Here is an 18,738-nt window from a genome sequence, read left to right as displayed (position 1 = left end):
TGTGACCCGTGCCAAGCTCTGGGACTTCCAGTGCATGTTGGCTTTCTGTACTAGTTCGAACAACATTTGTCAGAGGATGGCATAGCGCTTTCAGAGGCAGAGTAACAGCTTAAATGTTCAGAATTATCTCTAGCAAGTTGAGACACAGGGAGAAGCTGAAGATAAAATCCTGGGATATAAATTAAGTTCATTTCCTGTATGTTAATGTGAATTTGAAAAAATGAGTGCATCTCATTTTCTAAACATTTATGTTAACAGTGCTGCCTGTTAGAGTTCGAGCATCTGTAGTTCTCTCTGGAAGCATTTTCCAAGAGTTGGACTTTTTTGGTAAACAAAAAACCCCTATTATGAACATATTCTAAATATTTTCACCAAATCATACATTTATTGGTGAGTACTCTACAAGCTGAAATGCCTCTGTAATTGGATTGGAAACTAGCAGTGCCGCTTCGTAACTTCAACTTCCTGACTTAATGCCATGTGAACAGGCCTTCTGTGTTTGCTACGATTTCTGGTACAGGATACACCTGTATTTGAAGTTCATCTCGAAAACAAACATAATAGTACCTGACTTACTATTTGTTTTCCAGATTCACTTTTGCTAATTTAAATGAGATCCAGAGGTGAAAGCTTAAAAAATGCTGGAGGTTACAAAGGCTGTTGTGTTACCTTTAAAGCTAATTTGCTTGTTCTTAACAGTATATCTATGCTTAGAAGGCAGACATAGTGTTGTTTCCCAGAGCCCTTCAGTTGAGCAGATGTGTAACCATAATCTTGTTTCTTTGCTCAGTGTCTTTATGTGAATTGTGAAGAGCTACTGGAATAGCCTGTTCTTGTCGTCTCTTGGGGTGCCAGGGAAGAGAACGTTTGGTCTTGGTGTGCTATTTCTTCTCAGTTTAATGTGCATACAGTTCTCTCAAACAGAGGGGCCACATGTAGTTTATTTCTGAAATTGCTTGCTGCCAACTAAGGATGGGAGCTGTATGTGCATCCCGTATGGGTCAGCGCATGTTGGACTCCAATACTGAAAGCCAAACCAAAAGCTTATTTTGTGAAAAGTAAATACAGAGGCCATTTAGCTAGTTCAACAATTTCATGTTTACAGTATAAAGTAGGGTTGTGAAAAATGTGAACTAACAGATTTATACTTGTTAGATGTGGCTTGCTGGTTTGGGGTTTTTTGTTTTGAAGGGTGGGGGTGGGGATTTTGATGGTGGTTTGGGTTTTTTGTTTGGGTTTTTCTTGTTTGGGGTATTTTTTTTCCCACTGTCTTTCAGAGCAGTCGCTGGAAATTGTGATTGCCCTGAAACGATCGGAACTGGAAACATTCAACTCCCTGTTTTCTTTCGTGTTGCAATGCTTTGTGCTTCAGAATAAATGTGCCTTTTTTTTGTATTACAGAACAACATAATGTTTCTTTTTCTTTATGTCTTGTAGATTTTGGTGGAGCAACATATAATAATGAGCGGCGACCCTATGGGTTTTGGTTTCCACCTAACCAGCATTCAGAAGAGGAAATAAGAAGGCAAAGGCTTCGTAGGTTTGAGAGACGATGAAGTTGGCAGGTGTTGATGTAACTGCAAAGTGCTCTTCCGAGTTACCAAATTATTTGTGGATTAATTTGTAATCTGCAGATTCATTTGTAATCTTCCTTTTCTTTTTTACTACTATTTGCAAAACTGCAGAGGATTTTGTGAGTTCAGGCTCCAAGTTGGAGCTTGCATAAAAAGTGTGAGATAGGAAACAAAATGTGATCTTTGTCTCCATCATAATGCACCTTAAATCTGCAAGGAAACTGTGGTTTTACCATGCTGTCTTCTTTTGTGTAGTTTCAACCTTGGCTTTTTGACTGCTGGTATTCTCAGACAACACCTTTTCTTCATGCATCACAGACAAAAAAACATCAGTTTTTCTATATAACTTTAAAACTATGCAATTTTTCCTTATGAACTTTTCTGTGTTTATGATGACCAACTGGTTTTGGGGTTGGCATGTGTCACTTGAAAAGATTGCTTTGACAACAGCTGGATCATGTGAGTTTGTGCTTAAGCTTTTCATCAGTCTTCCAAACTGGGTGAAAACTAGTTGCAACTATCCTCACACTGAGGAATTATTTAATACAGCCTTTAATGTTGCAGTATTCCTCAAAACGTGCCATTTTATGTAGGGTCTGTACCTGATAAAATAGGGTTGTAACTACTTACGATTTCCTAAATTTCTTAATTATTTTTAATATTTAAGGAAAAGAAAGCCTTTCTAAATATTTCTTTTAAATCAAAAAAAGCTTCCCTTTACAGAGTTGAAATAATTTGTTAGGAGTTTTATGGAAAGGGAAGTGTATATGCCAGGCAAAGAATATATTTATTTAGTAGCTTAGACTTTTTCAAAGCATCTATTTCCCTGAGTTGAGAAGGCTTGGAAATTGTATTTTGTCTATGTTCATGCAGCCTTAAAAATTGTATTTCTTTATATGTATGTCACTATGTCCAATAGCAGCACTAAGAGTCCGAAGACTTGTGGAGATCTTTTCTAAATAGGCTACCTTGAATTTGTCATTTTGTAAAAGACTCCTTATTCAACTCTAGAGTAGTTGATAGGAAACCAGAGAGCTCAGCTGTCACTTTGGACAGACCCTCCCGTTGCTGCTTGTCACAGTGGCTGTCCTGCATGTGGCACATCTGCCTTCTCAGTAATGTTAACTAATGAACCTGAAGGCTTTCTGTTCTAGTATGAGTGTGAAAAATTGCTATTGCCCAGGCATTTTATTCTCAGAAGAAATTCTTCTGGAATTAGGGATGCTCCTCCATAACTATTTTCAGTCCTGAAGATGTGTGATTGCACAAGAACAATTAGATTACTGGCTTTTGGCACAGACCTGTTGGAATTTCTTCATCAGCACTGATTTAGAGCATTAGGATGAGCAATATAATGGTTTCTTTTCAGGTACATGCCATCACCAACCTGTGCTTTATGGAGTTACAGTTTGAATGTAAATAACTGCTGTATTTTTCATAAAGAAAAAATCCTGAAACCAAGTTTTTTACTATGCTCTTTATTTAAAGAGTACGCCTTCTTGTTCGTAACTAATGTCTGTAGGGGAAGCGTTTGTTTATTTAAAAATGCACAAGCTGTTCTCTCTCCTGTGTCATTCTCCTTTTTACCATCCTTTTTATATGTATTGTGGATTTTTATGCCAAGAAGCAGCACAATATTGCTACAAGCTCTGTGGCTCAAGATTCTGAGAGCCAAAAGACACGACTGTAGTGTGACTTTGGGTATGTCGTTCAGGTAGTGTAAAAACACTTAATACTATGCAAAGTGCTTTCTGGCAGATTCTAAGACACTTAGCACATAAAGAATGCTAACTTTTGTTCTGTTGTTGGGCTTGGTTGTTTTTGTATATATGCAGTAGCCGTAGAATAAACCAGCAGATACTTTTATAGTAGGGTAAGTTTTCTAAAATTAAGTAATAAAAAACTCCACACAGTTTGCATATTTTTCTCAGTGGGTAATAATTTGATGCAAATGAGGAGGAAGCAGCATTGGTTCCTCAGACTAACCTTTTAATGCTGTGGTCAGAAGTTTCAGTGTAACTTGCTGTGTCTGTTAAACTGTTATTTTTAATGATTTAAAACCCCTGGATGAGCCACTAGTCAGTTGAAAAAACATACTTAAGGAAAACCAAAACCCTGATTACAGTTTTAATAGCACTTGTTTTTGTAAAGTGAGGTTAGAAATACTTGTCATTAAACATTCACAGAAGTTGTTGGTATGAATAATTGTTCAGCTGGTTTGACTTTTTTCTATGTAAAATTGAAATAAATATTATTTTTACATTTAAAGCTCTTTGGTTTTCATTATAGTAATTAAGAAGGTGTATATTTTAAATTACAGAGCTGCTTCAGTACTGTTAGAAATGAAGGCTTGTGATACTGAGGGGGCAGATCGATTATGTTGGGACTAATTTTACTTCTTTTGAACTGTGGAAGTATTGTGATTGGCTTATTATTGGGTAAATTCTGGTACTTAAGAGTATTTGGGAAGTTCATTAACAGAATGATTCCTGCTTGTTGCAGGGGAGTTGGACTAGAAGACCTTTGAAAGTCCCTTCCTACCCAGACTATTTTATGAATACTTAGTAGGATTTTTACCATTAAAAACACCATCCGTTTAGGTTTCAGAGCACTACGCATGGTAGGTGTAAGTTGCAAATGAATTCCTAACATATGCTCTCCTGCACTTCATATCCCCAGGGACAAAAATTAAGAGCAGTGTATGTAGATGAGTATTCCACACTGTATTCTTTGATGCCATTTAGTGCCTGACTAACCCTGCTTAAAATAAGGGTTATTTAAGGAAAAGTAGTTCTGTATAAAATATTTCGGCATCTGAAGCTTGATTCCTTTGTTGTGGGAGCTGTGAGTTCTTGTGATTTTTCCCGTGCTTCCTCTAAACTCTGTGATCAGGTACCGTGTAAGAAATTCCACCCCCTTAATTAATCCTAATCAGCAGACTTGTTAACAGGCACATTCTTGAAATTTAATGGTCGAATGACCTAACATATCACTGCTAATAAATAGGGGTTTCTTGCAGTCCAGGATTAAGATGTGATAAAAGAACAGCGTGTTTAACTCCTAAAATTCTCTTCCCTCTTCTCTCTTGCTTTTAAGAACAGGGAAATTGTGTATTCTTGTGTATGTACGGTTTTTTTCTTGGCAGTACCATTTCTCCTAAGGGGGATAAAATGCCATTTAAAATACTGAGAACAGCATTTGAACATGTTCCATGCCGCAGTGGGAGAGCCTGTGCTAGGTGAGTGTAGGCAGAAAATGAGAGCCAAAACTGTTGTGCATCCTCAAATTGGCATCTTGGTGCTGGGGAGAAGGATATAGGGAAAGAGCACGTGGATTCTGCTGTTCCATACTCCTCTTAGAGAATTTCTGGTTGAAGCTTTGATTTTGGTGGCTGCCTCTCAAACAAGGTTTCCCTACTTGCTTGGTGCAAATGAAACCTGGGATTTTCATGGTTCTTTTTTTAAGTTTGTTTTTCACATATACCTTAAGAACACTTCAACTCCAGTGTTATAAAGCGTGAAGGGACTGCCCACTTCAGAAAAGTTGGGTTTTTTGGGGGGTTGGTGGGTTTTGGTTGGTTTTTGGTTTGTTTTTTGGTTTGTTTGTTGGGTTTTTTTAGTTTGGTTTTAGTTGCAAGTGAAAGGGAGAATATAACTCAACAGATTCACAGCATCAGCTAGGTTGGAAAAGAACTTTAAGGCCATAAAATATAATTTGCCCATACCACAGATATACAGCTAAGGAAAAAAGAACCTAAGTATTGGTTCATCAAATGTGATGTATATAAAGGTGTGTGGAATGATGATGTGGCTGGGTAGAGAAGGAAATTATCTATTGAAACAGACCTTCCCAGGAGACCATTTTGATTGAGCTGATGCAAGTCCCAGTTTTGATAGCTCCAAAAGGAGGAAAGAGAGTATACCTGTTAGGGCAAACCTGTCCTTGCAGCAACAGTCTTTATGGCAGACTTCTTAGATCTTATTTTTATATATTTATATTTATATATACATATATATTAAGGAGCTTAAATTGCAGATGATATGAACAAAGCAGCTGTGAGCATTGTTCGTTCAAGGTAGTTAATCAAATAAAGGCAAAATGACTTGCCTTTTCTCCTCTGTAGTAATTGCATGATTGGAAATGCCTGCAGGACAAAAGTAACTTTGCTTGCTGTCTTTGATTATGATACCCATATATGCTTAGTGGATATACTCTTAAAATACAGAAAGAGCCATTGAACCTTTAAACCTGCTGACCATGGAAGTTAATGGGGGTGCAGTGTCTGAAGCTTGCGTGGCAAGTCTGAGCGAAACTTGAATCAACAGCTGGAGAACCAGGTGAGGTGCAGCTGCCTCTTCTGTTGTTGCGGTGTGAGGGGAACGGGTGTTGCAGTTCATTTTCCTGTCTGATTCTGTGACTGATGGATTGTAACAATTGTTGTTTAGCCGTGAATGACTGAATCACACTTCAACAGAACAGCTGGCTAACACATTTCGGGGTTTGTGCTGTGGCTTCCTGAATGAGTGTGCAGACATGAGGGGCAGAATCATTTTGTGTGTTTATTGTAACCCTCTAATTGCTTACTACGTATGAAAAAAAATAAAATTGGTAATTTCTTCTTTGTTACCAGATTTCAGAGGGCAAGGAAACATTAACAATTCTCAGCTTTCGATTTCAGATCTGTTTCTAAAAGAATATCGTGTTTTCTAAAGGTTCTAAGTCTTGTAATGAATGCTGATACCCATTTGTTCTTTCAGGAGCTGTGAAAACTGGGAGAGAGAGAGTTTTCCATGCAAATGTAATATGGCTTGGGTATTTTGTTTATATGATGTGCTCAGAATGGTAAAGGAATTGGGTTAGTAAAGGAGAAGATGAGTACCCATGTGGTAGCAGTCTTCTGCTGCATGAGAACAGTGATAAGTTTATCTCTCTTGTCCACTGAGAAGAAGGAATTTGCCTCATTAGCAGCAAAACGAATGCAAGGAAAGGAATTCTAAACATGTAGATAGTGGACTTTTCAAATAGGCTAGGGATAATCTGGAATTTCCTTCTTTAGTCTTTGGAGCAGGTTAAACATATCTCTCTTCAGGGCAGTTGAGCAGATAAAACAGTAAATGTCATTGCCTTAGTGCAGAATGTTGCATTACCTTATGTCCTTCACCAAACTATTACTTACAGGGATCATTTAAGAGCTATTGGTGGGTGGACCACTTCTGTCAACCTGGATTTGCCCACAGAGCAAGTTAAAGAATGTCTTATAAAGCTGCACAATATATCAGAAGCTGAGGCTTCTGACTGTATTAAAATATACATTATTCATTTCTTTTTCCCTGCTACATGTATGTACAGAACTGAAATCCAGAATGAGGAATACCATCTCTAGGTGAACTTCCAGTACCTTTTGGAACATCTGGATGAAGTGACTAGAAAAGAGGCTGAACATGAATATGGGGCAGTATCTGTTTGAATGCTGATGGTCATTTTTTTTTTAATCCATCAGGCTCATTTCCCAGCTGGTCAAGGTGGGCAGGATTTCAAGGGCTGTTTTTGTTGTTTGGTACATGGAAAATGCGGATTGTGGAACAGGATCCAGTCACAAAAGAGATCTCCATCTTGATGAAGCAACTGCTTCACCTGCTGTAAGGTTATCAAGAGTTTTCAGAAGCTTTTTATCATTGTGGGGTGAAGGCAGATGGGCTCTGTCCTTGCCTGACTGCTGCTCCAGCTTTGGAGCAATCCTTCATTCTTGCAAACGACTGTTCCCCATTACAAATCTTCCCCGTGGTCTTGAATGTGTTTGTCTTTCTTGCTCAGAGGTTTCCAAGGCATGGAAAGCATTAGAACAGAAGTCCTCATTTTTGCAGTCTTCATGTATGGCCTATGGAATTAAATTAAAAGCTACTGAAGGATTGCTTGTGAGACCTCAGAAGGCCAGGTGCCAGGCTGGGGTGGCAGTGGAAAGCGGTGTTATTTGCAGTAGTCACTGTGAAACAATAAATAAAGTCCCCAGGCGAATGTGGTTTATTTCCTGAGTCTGCATTGCGGCAAAACTTAATGAACAGCTGGGGGCTGATGATGTGCTCATGCATGCTGTCCCAGGGAGCTGCCCAGCCATTGCAGACTGGCAATCTCCGGCTGTGTACCAGGAGCAGAAGGCGTAATGCAGGTCAAATTTAGGTTTTCCTCAATAGTGTGCTTTAAGACATTAGGGGTATCTTTTTCAAACAAGTAAAGAAGTTGGGTTGATGGATAAAAGGTTTGTCTAATTTGCTTTAAACACTGACAAGAACATGTATGGACTAGAAGAATTCTGTTGGTTTTGTCTGCTTTGGTACTTTTCTTTGTTTTTCTCTGGTGCTTATGAACCAGCCAAAGTAGGAAAGAACTGTTTGGTTAAGAGTGTATCTTGGAAGAATTCCTCAGTTTTGCTTAAACTTGTTGCACATAATAATGCAGTTCTGGGAATGAGTCTTTAAGCAGCTTTCTGATCTGAGGAATCCAAGGTCTGGAGGAGGTGGGTACTCCGTGGCAGAGCAGGCACGTCACTGAGGGCACTGGAGCCCTTGGAGGACCTGTGCCAGAGCAGGTACTCCCTCAAAAGGATTTCAGCCCATGAATGACCAGTGCCAGAGCACAGGAAAGGAGAAGGAAAGAGCAGCACAGAGAAACCCCTTTTGTTCCTGGCACACACACACCCCCCCCCCCTATTTTGCTCCACCTGTAGCTGAAGGGACCTGTACCAATATCAAGGGGGCAGAGAGGAACCTGGGGTGAAGTTGAGCCTGAGAAAGTGGGAGGAAAGGAGTTTTAAGGTTTGGCAACATGTTTCCCAAAACCTGAATCAGTAATTAAATATTTATGCTAATTTACAATAAATGAAATACCGAGTTGATTCTCTTTAGCCCACACCAGCACTTGGTGATTTCCCTGACTGTCTTTTGACCCATGAGTGTTCTTGCTGCTTTTCCTCCAGTTTCCTTTCCTGTCCTGCTCGGTGTGGAAGAAGCAGCTGGGTAGGTGCCTGGCTGCCAACCAGAGCCAGTGCTTCACAGCAGATCAGCAGCAACCAGCAACATGATGTTGCTGATATGAAGGCGCATGACAGCCAGGGGGAACAGCAGGTCTGGCCCATGGCAGGTGCACTTCTATTGTAGGAAGTTGCAAGTTCGGTTTTGCTCACAAGCCCAGCTAAACATTTTATCTGTTTGGAGTTTAAGCATCTTCTGTGTTATCTCATGCTGTCAGATGGTTTTAGCATGTGAAACATGGACTTCAAATCCAGAAATGCTACTGTACACAAATGAGTTTAAAGTACGCTTTAAAAATACCATTTCTGTAATGCAGCACCATTGTGATAAAACGAGTGATACCTGTTGTCAGTTTTGCTTTTAGTATCGTGTGCTCTGTATGCACCAAATTTTCAAAAGATCTTTTCAGTATTGGGCCTGTGCATCTCTTGGCTTAGGAAGAACAGAAAATGAAGATAAAATTGTCACATTTCTTGCAGCAGGCCAGGACCCAGGCTATGCAGTATTTTTCCTCCACTAGTGATCTTCCAGAAGTCCTGATGTGGAGGGATTTGAAGGAGAGAGAAAATTCTGACCCCTGCCCTGAGGATTTGCCATGAGTCAGCCAGGCATCCTCCCTGCTTCCTAGCCACCCAGATGCCTCCCTTCACCAGGGTGAGGGGTGAGCAAGTCTCCACATTGCAAATCGCAGGTTCTGAATTTAATTCCAGAGCAGTTCACCTCAAATGGCTCTAATTCAGATGACCTCTAAGTGCACCACCATAATTTTCCGCGTTGCTATTAATATCCTGCCTGCTGGTTAAGATAAAATTCACTTCTTTACTGGGCCTACGCAAGAGCCGAAGCTCTTGAACACAATAGTAAGGGTAATTTGGGCTATAAGCACTAGCATAAGGCCATTGCCTTTAGGAGTGTTTTTATTCATGAATAGTTTCAGCTATTCCTTTTCACACCTAATTTAATAATTAGGTTCCCTATGAATAATTTACCAATTGTTTTTCTGCTTGTAGGCAGTGGACAAACAATTGCAGAATGAAAGCATATGCTGCTTTATACTTTGGTCTGGTTATATTAGGCAATTTATCTGCAATTTCATTTTGAATTAGTACAGTATTTCTGACAAATGCCTTACAGAGTGAGCTAAGCATAAAATGGGAATTTACAAACCTATTCAATATTTAACCTGTCACTGCTGGCTTAAAAATACATCTCCTATGCAATATGTACTTACAGAACCAAGTAAAATGGAACTGGCACAGGTGCAAAAATTCTGCATCAAAATAATAGGAAAACATGACTGGTTTGCATGATATTTTTAAATAAAAGAGCAAGATGGTAAAATGCCATGAAATGTCTTATTTAAATTATTCGGTCTTTGTGTCGTTGACTCTCTCAGATGTCTTTTAGATGCGTACTTGTTCAAGTTAAGTGAACACAAATCCAATTCAAAAATCCATCTTACTTGTTTTACTTGTCTTACTCCTTATTCCATCTTGTCTCCAACTGTCAGAAGGAAGTAGCACCATCTGAATGTATTTACACTTGAATGGACTTACCTCTGACTGTTTTATTTTCCTGTGCCTGAGACTGGAATGTCTGTTTTTCCTGCTCTTTGAGTTTGTGTATCCAACTTTAAATTGGCTGATCAGCCTGTTGTAGTTGTGATGGCTTCAGAGGGAGTTTGCTTTGAATTAGGGCCCTTGGATGTGGATCTTAGTTTCCTTGAAAATCCTTTTGCTGGGGCACCTCTCTAAGTGAACACAAACTGGAAAGTGCTGGGAAATGTTTTATTCCATTCTATTAAAATGCAGCTCATTTAAGTGGTAAAAGGAGCATTTGTGGCCCTTCTGCACATAATGAATTCTCCATTTATCTGTGTTTTCAGTAGTTTCACCATGACTGAAATACACATTTAGTGGTTCTGGGTTTATAGCTGAATGAAGGAGGCATAAATGCGTTTTAATTTTTTCCAAATGGTGATTAGTGCTTTGGCTTATAAACACTTTCATAATCAATGCTTTATAAAATAAAAAGCATCTCCAGAGCTATGGTTCCATAAGCATCTTATAGGTGATGGTTCTTTTTTTTGGTGGTGTATTACCAAAAAAAAGAAGCAAAAAATGGACAAAACATAGTAGCTTCAAGTTCAGACAACTGACCTAACACTTCTATTCATCACACAGAGAAGTTCACCTGTTTTATCACTGTGCTACTATTTCTTTTCAATTAATTTTAATTGGGTTTGTTTTGCTTGTTAACCATGCTTCAGGCATACTTGGCATCTACTGATTTTTTTCCTCTGCTCTTGTCCTTCTTTAAGAGTTCCTGATAGGGGAGCTGATGCAAACTGCAATTCGGGTACCACAGTTGTTAACCAGAAACTGTATTCATTAGCAAAAAATTGGCATGTTCCCCGCTGACCCTGGCATTCAATGAATGGTGCTGATCTGAAGTCTTCTAGGCAACTTCCAGGTGACATAAGGGACTGTCCACCACCCTGATCACCAGATCCAGTGTGCTGGGAAGAACAATGGAAGAACTTGATAACTGTACATGAAAAATAGGTAAATTATGTTAATCTGTCTTTTTTCTGACTTTATTTGCTTTTAACTGCACTGTTTTTGGTGATCTTAACTTGGAGTAAGCTTCCTTTGCTGGAAAAAAGTCTTAATTTGTTCTGTAATGAGTGAATCTCATAAGTCTAGAGCTGGCTCATTTATATTTTCTGGTACTTATCAAACTAAAGAAAAGTAATCCCGGTCAGTTCTAAATGATGCTGTTACCTAAACTATTGGAAATGTGACTAGACAATGGCATTAAAATGACCTGGACCTCTAATTCTGAAAAGCGTGTCTTAGCACGTGAAAATCCCATTCTTTATTAAAGACAAGCAAGCAAAATCTTTGTGATGTTAAGAAATGTGTAGTTTAAGGCTATGACTTCAGTATATATAGCTATAGCCAGGTTCTGCAATTTGGCACTAACCCTCATCTTGTTTGTTTTTATGAATTTTCCTTTTTAATTTTTGCTAGACATTGGATATAGTTTACTTTTCAGACCTGAAAATCTTTGAATCTTTAGAACACAAAAGATGTATGAAAGATATTTGTATATGTGATCATGTGCCCAAGCTCTTACCATCAAAAAGGAATATCCTATCCAAAGACTCCTCCAGTTCACCGGGCAGGGAGGAATTGACTGATCTTGGCTGTGAACTGCTACTGCCTGGGCTGGGGCCTCACATACAGCACATCTGCTTATATATGGCTGTATTTCTTCTTCAGAGAGTGGTGTCATTGGTAAAGGAGCAGCACTCGACAACCAGTAAGACTTGTCGTTTCGACTGGCATAGTAACAAACTTGGTTGATATTACAGTAAGCAAATGGCATGGTATTAAACACAGGGAGACAAGATCCTGCCAGACCTGAAAAAAAAAACCACATGGTGAAAATTACTGCCCTTCTTTTTAGGTAAGTTGAGAGTAGCATCCTGGCCAATGTTGCTGCAAAACTCTGTACTTTAACTGGAGTTATGTAATTCACAGATCTTAAACTTCCCCAGACCTTAACCAAAATGGCCAGTTAGAGTGAAAACAAACTTTTTTTACCAGTAAGTATCTTCCTTTGACCAGTCATATTTGTCACAATCCAGTGTTTAAACATGACGCAGTTTGTCAGCATGGGAAACTGTTATGATAGCAAATTTCTTAGCTGTGCCAATGCTGAAAATTAAACGAGGCAAGAGGTGGCTGCTTGTTTAAGAGGAGATTGGCTGTTTACAGACTGATCAGGAGCAGTGAGAAACCAAATGCCAGTGCTGATAAATAGAAAAATTGGTACAGAACGACGAGCTGTTGGTACCGGTGCACTAAGCAGAAATCTTGGCGGCTGTTCTACTGCCTTTCAGAAAGGTTTCAGAGGCTCTCAAAGTGCAATAAAAGGATTGAGGGATTTTGCAGAGCCAATCCCGCAAAATGCTCATCAGGCAGACAACAGTGGGAATTAAGAAGTGACTGGTGCATACTTCTGAGGTGAAGTTCTTCCAAAACTGAATTTAGAACATCTTCACAATGACCTATTTAGTTAACAATAATAAGCATTGTGTATACATTCTGCCTTGAGCTTTATGTGTGATATATGATTTCTGTAATGCCCCTAAACCTTAATGCCCTGTGGCATTTCTATACAGAAACCAGTTTTGTTTATCACTGATAATATTCTGTTCCAGTACTAATAAAGGATCTGGAGTAGCCTAGGTAAGGAAAATGCCTGCAAAAGAACATACAGGTCACAGGAAACAAGGACCTTATTTTCTTTGAATCTTATTTTCACTGGCAGGAGAGCCAGCTGGTAACAGAATGCTGTTATAAGCTGTTCTGTTACCAGCTGGCTCTCCTGGGGAATGCCAAACACACAGCAGTGAAAACATTTCAAAACAAAGCCGCTGTGCTAAAAATACCTCTTTTTATTGCTCCTTTAAACACTTTTTTTTTGTCCAGTTTATTAGGTCCTTGGCCTTTCCTCCTAGGAGAGATCTCTGTCTCCTGTACAGCAAGGCAACAAGAGTGTAGGGTGTTTCTTTTGTGCAAGTTGATGCCAATCCATTTCTCAGGCTGCCAGTCAAGCAGCTTACTTAGACAGCTAGTTTTAGCCAGAATTGTAGAAGACACAGAGATGACCCAAGTCACCAAAAGGAGCTGTATTTGGGAGAAATTATGCTCTTTTACAGAAAACAATAGCTTTTGACTTTTAAAAGCACACAGTTCTGCTGTACACATGCTTTATAATTTTATTTGTAAAGCATATTTATACTATCTAGTTGCAACCACCTAACTTAACCAGCTCTTTTTCTCAAGCTGTCTCTTAAAGTAAAAAGGAGGAGATCCTCCAGGGAGTTATTTCAGAGTGGCCAAATGTGATTCCTGATCTAGGAAAATCTCTCCAGTGAGTTTAAAGACAGCCCAAAATGACTAGGCAGGACGAGTGAAATAAACTACTAATCTCTCAGTAATTTTAATCCAAATTACTTAAAGGTAGAAATATCATAACTTTTTTATTCAACTGCGTAACAGCAGAAACCCATTTAAATGGGTCACGTAAGAGGGCAGCATAACCAAATTCATTATAATCAGTGTAAGTTAGTTTTAACTCTGTAGAAAGTAAGTAATTGATGATTCTATAGTGTACTCCATTTGACTTGCCCTTCACTGTATAGCTCATTCCATATTTGATCTTAACTAGAGAGCAATTATGTACTACAATACATACCAAGATCTTGATTATGAGCTTTCTCTTGTCCTTCCAGGTACAGCAGACTATAGCCAGTCCATAATTTTGGCATCCCTTGCGGACAGAGTGGTTCTTTGTCTGACTGACTGTGAAGGACAAGCAAGAATCCACTTGCAGATCTAATGTGGGGGCCTGGTGGTCCTGGGATACCGGTCTGGCCAGGTGGACCTTACACATAGGAGAAAGGGTAGAAGAAATTTACTTGTATGAACACATAGCTGTATTTAAGTATTCAGTAAGGGGTTCATGACAGAAGATAATACAACTTCATAGGTTGTCATGGGCAATAAAGACACCAGTAGACTGGTGCTAATCCTCCTTATGGAAGAGACATGACCATGATTGCCACTGGTGACTTGACAGTAACCTTTTCTATTGTGCTTCTATCCTGTGCTAAGAAATGAACTGAGGTGGGTAATGATTTCCCAGACTTACTAGGATGATTTGTTTGGACTGAATTTAAATCCCTGCAGCAGCAGTCAATGCCCTTTCTTCACATATGTATTAAACCATTCATTTATTAAACAGCACTCACAGTTAAAATACAATTTTAATTACTCACAGACAGTTCCACCATTAGCCACGACTCAAATGCATATCTATTGATATATGGTGTGTAAGCATGTGTGGTTTATAATGGATGTTGAGATAAATTCTCTTCCAATAAGTCTTTATATGTGTTATGAAATCATTCACAGGTGTCACTATCAGTGCTTGAACTGAGAGGGGGAAAGAAGGGTCATGATATCTCAGGCTAGTGGTGGATATATTCATGTATGAACTGGGGGAATAGGGAGAAAACTTAGTCTCCACATCATCTCACACATCCCTCCTCCAAAAGTCATACTCCATTCTTACCTTGTGGCCCAGCATATCCTTGCTGTCCTGTATGTCCTTGGTCACCTGGTGGTCCAGGTACCCCAGGTAAGCCATCTTGACCTGGCAGGCCACATGACCCTTCTTCACCTTTTTGTCCTACATAGATACAAAATACACAATTTCCATTCATGTGGCTGCATTTAAAGGTTATACATTGTCCAAACATACAGAGCATGCAAAGGGCCAGCCAGCAGAACTGACACCACCAAGAAATAAATGATGCTTCAGGATAAAGAGGTGCAGAACTACTTTCTGCTGGGAATTGTCTTTACGATATTTTCACCTTGTGATGAAAGCTGAGGAGTAGCTCAGAGGCATGACTTTAGTAACAGTAATTGCTGATAAGGTTTTATGCCGTCTCTACAGAGCTTGTGTGATTTACAGCCGACATCAAAGCACTAACAAATATTATCATGACGAACCTTTTGCCGAAAATACACAGTACAGTATGGCATCGGTATCTGTACCATGTAATGAATTATAGCTCATCCTATGGCAGGCCTTCATCTTTTAGGACACAATTTAGCAAAGTCTTTAAACATGTACTGAACTTCCTGTGAAGTAATCCATGTATTACAGTACTTACAGAATAGGGAGGGACTGCAGGGTTGGATTACATCCAGTTGGGAAAGGTAAAGACTTTAAGGCTCCTGATGGCCTTACCTTTTTATATTTCCCATATATACATGCATTTTTATGCATTGGCAGATAAGGTGTGGCCACAATAGTAAAAGGTGAGTGTCATACTCAGGGTACAGATAGTGATGATCCTGTTCACGGGCTACTTTAAACAATCTGAACTGAACAGTTACACTTGCCAGGTATTACTGCACTCAGGAGCGGTTTTCCTCTTTTGGTAAGAAACAGTTTTCACCATAGTTGTTTCTCATGAATGGAGTGTTTAATTCTTTGCAAAGTTTGCAATTTAACCTGCAGACTGATAATTCAAGGTTGTCTCACGGTATTCAAACTTTCCCCACATTATGTTTTACTAGATTCATTAGGAAAATCTAAACCAGTCAAAACAATTTAACAGCTTCTCAATGTTGGTCGCATAGGTATTTCACTAAAGCTCACATAGACTGAAGTTCTGGTAATACACATTGCTTTTGAAGTAAAACCTCCAGTTTGCTTTCGAAGCCAGGAGAAAATTTGAATATTGCTATCTTAATGAAACAAAAAATATCACTAGGTGTTTATTTCATAAATCTAGTGCAAGTATCTATCATTGTATCACCTAGTTTTATTATATTTATATAAAATTAAATTATATAAATTATATACATATATAAAAGAAAAACAACAATTCAACCCCAGAAATACCTTATAGTTGGCAAATCAATTAAGATATATAAAACCAGATATTTCACTGAAACTGAACTCTTTCTTAACAGTGCCTGATACTGTTGCTCTTCCTGGCCTAGCAAAAGGGAATGCAGTGCAGACAGGCTCAAGCAGCCTGGTTCAGCTATATTGATCCATCATCCTCAGCATTAATGAGCCCACTACATGCTTATAAGTGTTTAAGAGGAAGAGAGAGGGTAAAACATAGAGAAGCAACACTGACATTTCTGATCTTTTTCAATTTGCTGTCTAAATGGCTAACACAAACATTCAAGCTTTCAAAACAAAAGTTTACCTTGAGGTCCAGGATGTCCGATTGGCCCTGGTAATCCTACAGAGCCATCATCTCCTCTTTGCCCTGCTTCCCCAGGAGGCCCTGGGATTGTAGGGCACGAATCATCTGTTCTTCCTGGTTCACCAGGGTCACCTTGAATGTGTGACAGAAAAGTGAATTAGACGGAAGCCTGGTTAATAGCTCCCACATGAAAAACCAACATAACTGTTATCTGATTTTGCTATTTGAGTGTATGCTTCAAGTATTTAAAAATCTTGAATTATTAAGTCTCACTGCTTTTAACTTTCCTCTTTTAGCACAGCATTTAACAGCATAGAAAGTATATGTTAGCAAGTACATCCTAGCTGATAGGTTTCAAATATTTAGTGTACAGTTTCTGCCTTAATATGCTACAAACTGACTTGAGTTAAAGCCTAAAGTCTATACCTAATTTCTGTGCCAACACCTTAGCACAGTGTTTTATGGTACTTCACCTATTATGTGGCTGCAAAACCATCAATAAGCAGGCCAAAGCAGCTAACCCACAATATCCATTTGAAATAATTATAATAATAAAAAATAAAGGCCACATTTTATGTATTGAAAGTTACTGGGAGCTATTGGCTATTTGCATTTTGGAACAAAAGCAGAACCGGATCATTTTAGTCAGATTAAGAGTTCACTGTTTGTAGTAAGCCAGTGTTAGGGTTTAAGCGTTTGCTAAATTTCTGGTTAGAAAGCACTTTTTGTGACAACCAAGCCCCAAAAAAATAACTAGAAACAAGTGTGTTTTACTAGTCTGTTATCACAGCTGAGAGTTCTTAATGTAGCACTATCGTGACATTGATCTGCTTTTAAGTGCTAGCTATTTATGTGAAAATATTTATTAGAACTATGTTTTTCTCACAGTACCTTCTATTTCTAGTAGCCAAGCCAAGAATACCTTCTAATAAGAGTAGAATGTATCTATACAGAAGGAAGTCCACATGAAAAAAATAATCAATAGTCATGAACTTACCTGTGAAACCTGAAGGATTGGAAAAATGGAAAGCAGATTGTGGCCATCGTGGTGCCGGCAGAAACAAGTTTCAGACATGCAAATCAAAGAACATAATGAGAACTGAAATCCCTTACATGGTGTGACATTAGAAACATAATTCAGAAATTTTTATACAACTCACATGAGAAATCAATTAAGTTGGAGTTTTTTCTAAGATTGTGTTAACTGCATGCAAGTGAACATTAGTAAGATTATGCATGAATAGAAAGAGAATGGTTACAACTGAGTGAAAATGAGCAACAAGTTCATAAATACCTGTGGGACCTCTGGGACCAGGTTTTCCTTGAAGACCTTCATCTCCTGGTTGTCCTGTAGCACCAGGTGGACCTTGTGGGCCATGGCTTCCCATAGGACCTGGAAAGGAAACAGTTGTGCAGTTACATGTGGCTGCATCCCAAGAAGGTGAACACATTAATAAAAGGAAGTCTGGCTGCTTGAGTAACAAAAAAACAGTTGGGACAGCTGAACTCTGTTCTCTCCCAGAAAGGAGTGCACATTTTCCTCTTCACTTCATAGTCTTTAATTGAATTAAAATCTATGACTTTTAGAGATTGGAAGGTTTTGTTGTGTAGAGAGGACTTCTCTACAGCGTGTGGAAGAAGCAAGTATCTAGATCCCTGTTTTCAAACTAAAAGAATCTGTTGAAAGCCCAAAGCTATTAATATGGGGCAAATATGTTAGTTCAAACACATCTGCATCATTCATAGTTTCTCAATACCTCTGTAGAGAGGTCAAGGTTTGCTTTATCTGGCAGATTCAAAAGTTTTACTGCCTCATCCTCAGGTTGGCTGGGGAGACTTCCAACAAGTTGTTGAAGCACTACCTGTGAATCTGACTTTACACTGATCTTCCTTGTCCTATTTGTATGTAACAGGGCAGAGCAATGAATATCCAGCCTACCTCTAATGTCTGGCTCAGCCTACAGTGGCAGTCCCCTGTGTGTGAAGCTCAGTTGCATAGGGCTGGGCATATATGCACATGTTAGTTAAAAAAATATGAGATCATACCCTTTAGGCCTTCTCTTCCTTGGTTCCCTGGAAGACCTCTGGCTCCCTGTCGCCCTCGCTGCCCAGGATTACCTGGTGCTCCTCGATGACCGATATCACCTGGATCTCCTCGCACAAAGATAGTTTCTCCGGGAGGACCAGGATTCCCAGGGTGACCTATGGTAACAGAGCTTTATTTTTAATATATGAACAAGGCACAAATTTCTGAAAAGAGACATATTCCATTGTTTGGTGGGTTTTGTTATTTATTTTTTTTTCCTTCCCTCTGGGATTTAGGAAAGCC

At 39.1% G+C, this 18,738-nt stretch overlaps 2 protein-coding genes and 1 long non-coding RNA gene across 9 annotated transcripts in view; 2 read left to right on the top strand and 1 right to left on the bottom strand.

Moving 5' to 3' along the window:
- Positions 1-3,842, top strand: part of RHBDD1 (rhomboid domain containing 1) — a 46,059-nt gene extending 42,217 nt beyond the window's left edge. For all 3 annotated transcript variants that reach the window (XM_065674996.1, XM_065674993.1, XM_065674995.1), the window contains one exon: positions 1,438-3,842. In XM_065674996.1, coding sequence (XP_065531068.1) covers positions 1,438-1,556 — 119 coding nt within the window. In that variant the 3' untranslated portion in view covers positions 1,557-3,842. The remainder of the gene's footprint in view (positions 1-1,437) is intronic.
- A 1,791-nt stretch (positions 3,843-5,633) lies between these two features.
- On the top strand, positions 5,634-7,598 carry LOC136012132 (uncharacterized). Its single transcript, XR_010611581.1, has 2 exons — positions 5,634-5,911; positions 7,075-7,598. It is a non-coding gene; the product is annotated as an uncharacterized LOC136012132 (long non-coding RNA).
- A 2,777-nt stretch (positions 7,599-10,375) lies between these two features.
- Positions 10,376-18,738, bottom strand: part of COL4A4 (collagen type IV alpha 4 chain) — a 70,790-nt gene continuing 62,427 nt past the window's right edge. For 4 of the 5 annotated variants that reach the window (XM_065674988.1, XM_065674987.1, XM_065674990.1 and 1 more), the window contains exons 41-47: positions 18,456-18,611; positions 17,704-17,802; positions 16,410-16,541; positions 14,750-14,866; positions 13,871-14,059; positions 11,741-12,027; positions 10,376-11,120 (exon numbers count right to left, since the gene is read on the bottom strand). In XM_065674988.1, coding sequence (XP_065531060.1) covers positions 10,857-11,120; positions 11,741-12,027; positions 13,871-14,059; positions 14,750-14,866; positions 16,410-16,541; positions 17,704-17,802; positions 18,456-18,611 — 1,244 coding nt within the window. In that variant the 3' untranslated portion in view covers positions 10,376-10,856. Of the gene's footprint in view, positions 11,121-11,740; positions 12,028-13,870; positions 14,060-14,749; positions 14,867-16,408; positions 16,542-17,406; positions 17,483-17,703; positions 17,803-18,455; positions 18,612-18,738 lie in introns of those variants that run through there. The other variant, XM_065674991.1, reaches the window with a different exon arrangement.

This window comes from Lathamus discolor, chromosome 3 (assembly GCF_037157495.1).
Source record: "Lathamus discolor isolate bLatDis1 chromosome 3, bLatDis1.hap1, whole genome shotgun sequence".
NCBI lineage: Eukaryota > Metazoa > Chordata > Aves > Psittaciformes > Psittacidae > Lathamus > Lathamus discolor.
This window is presented reverse-complemented; position numbering and strand designations above follow the sequence as displayed.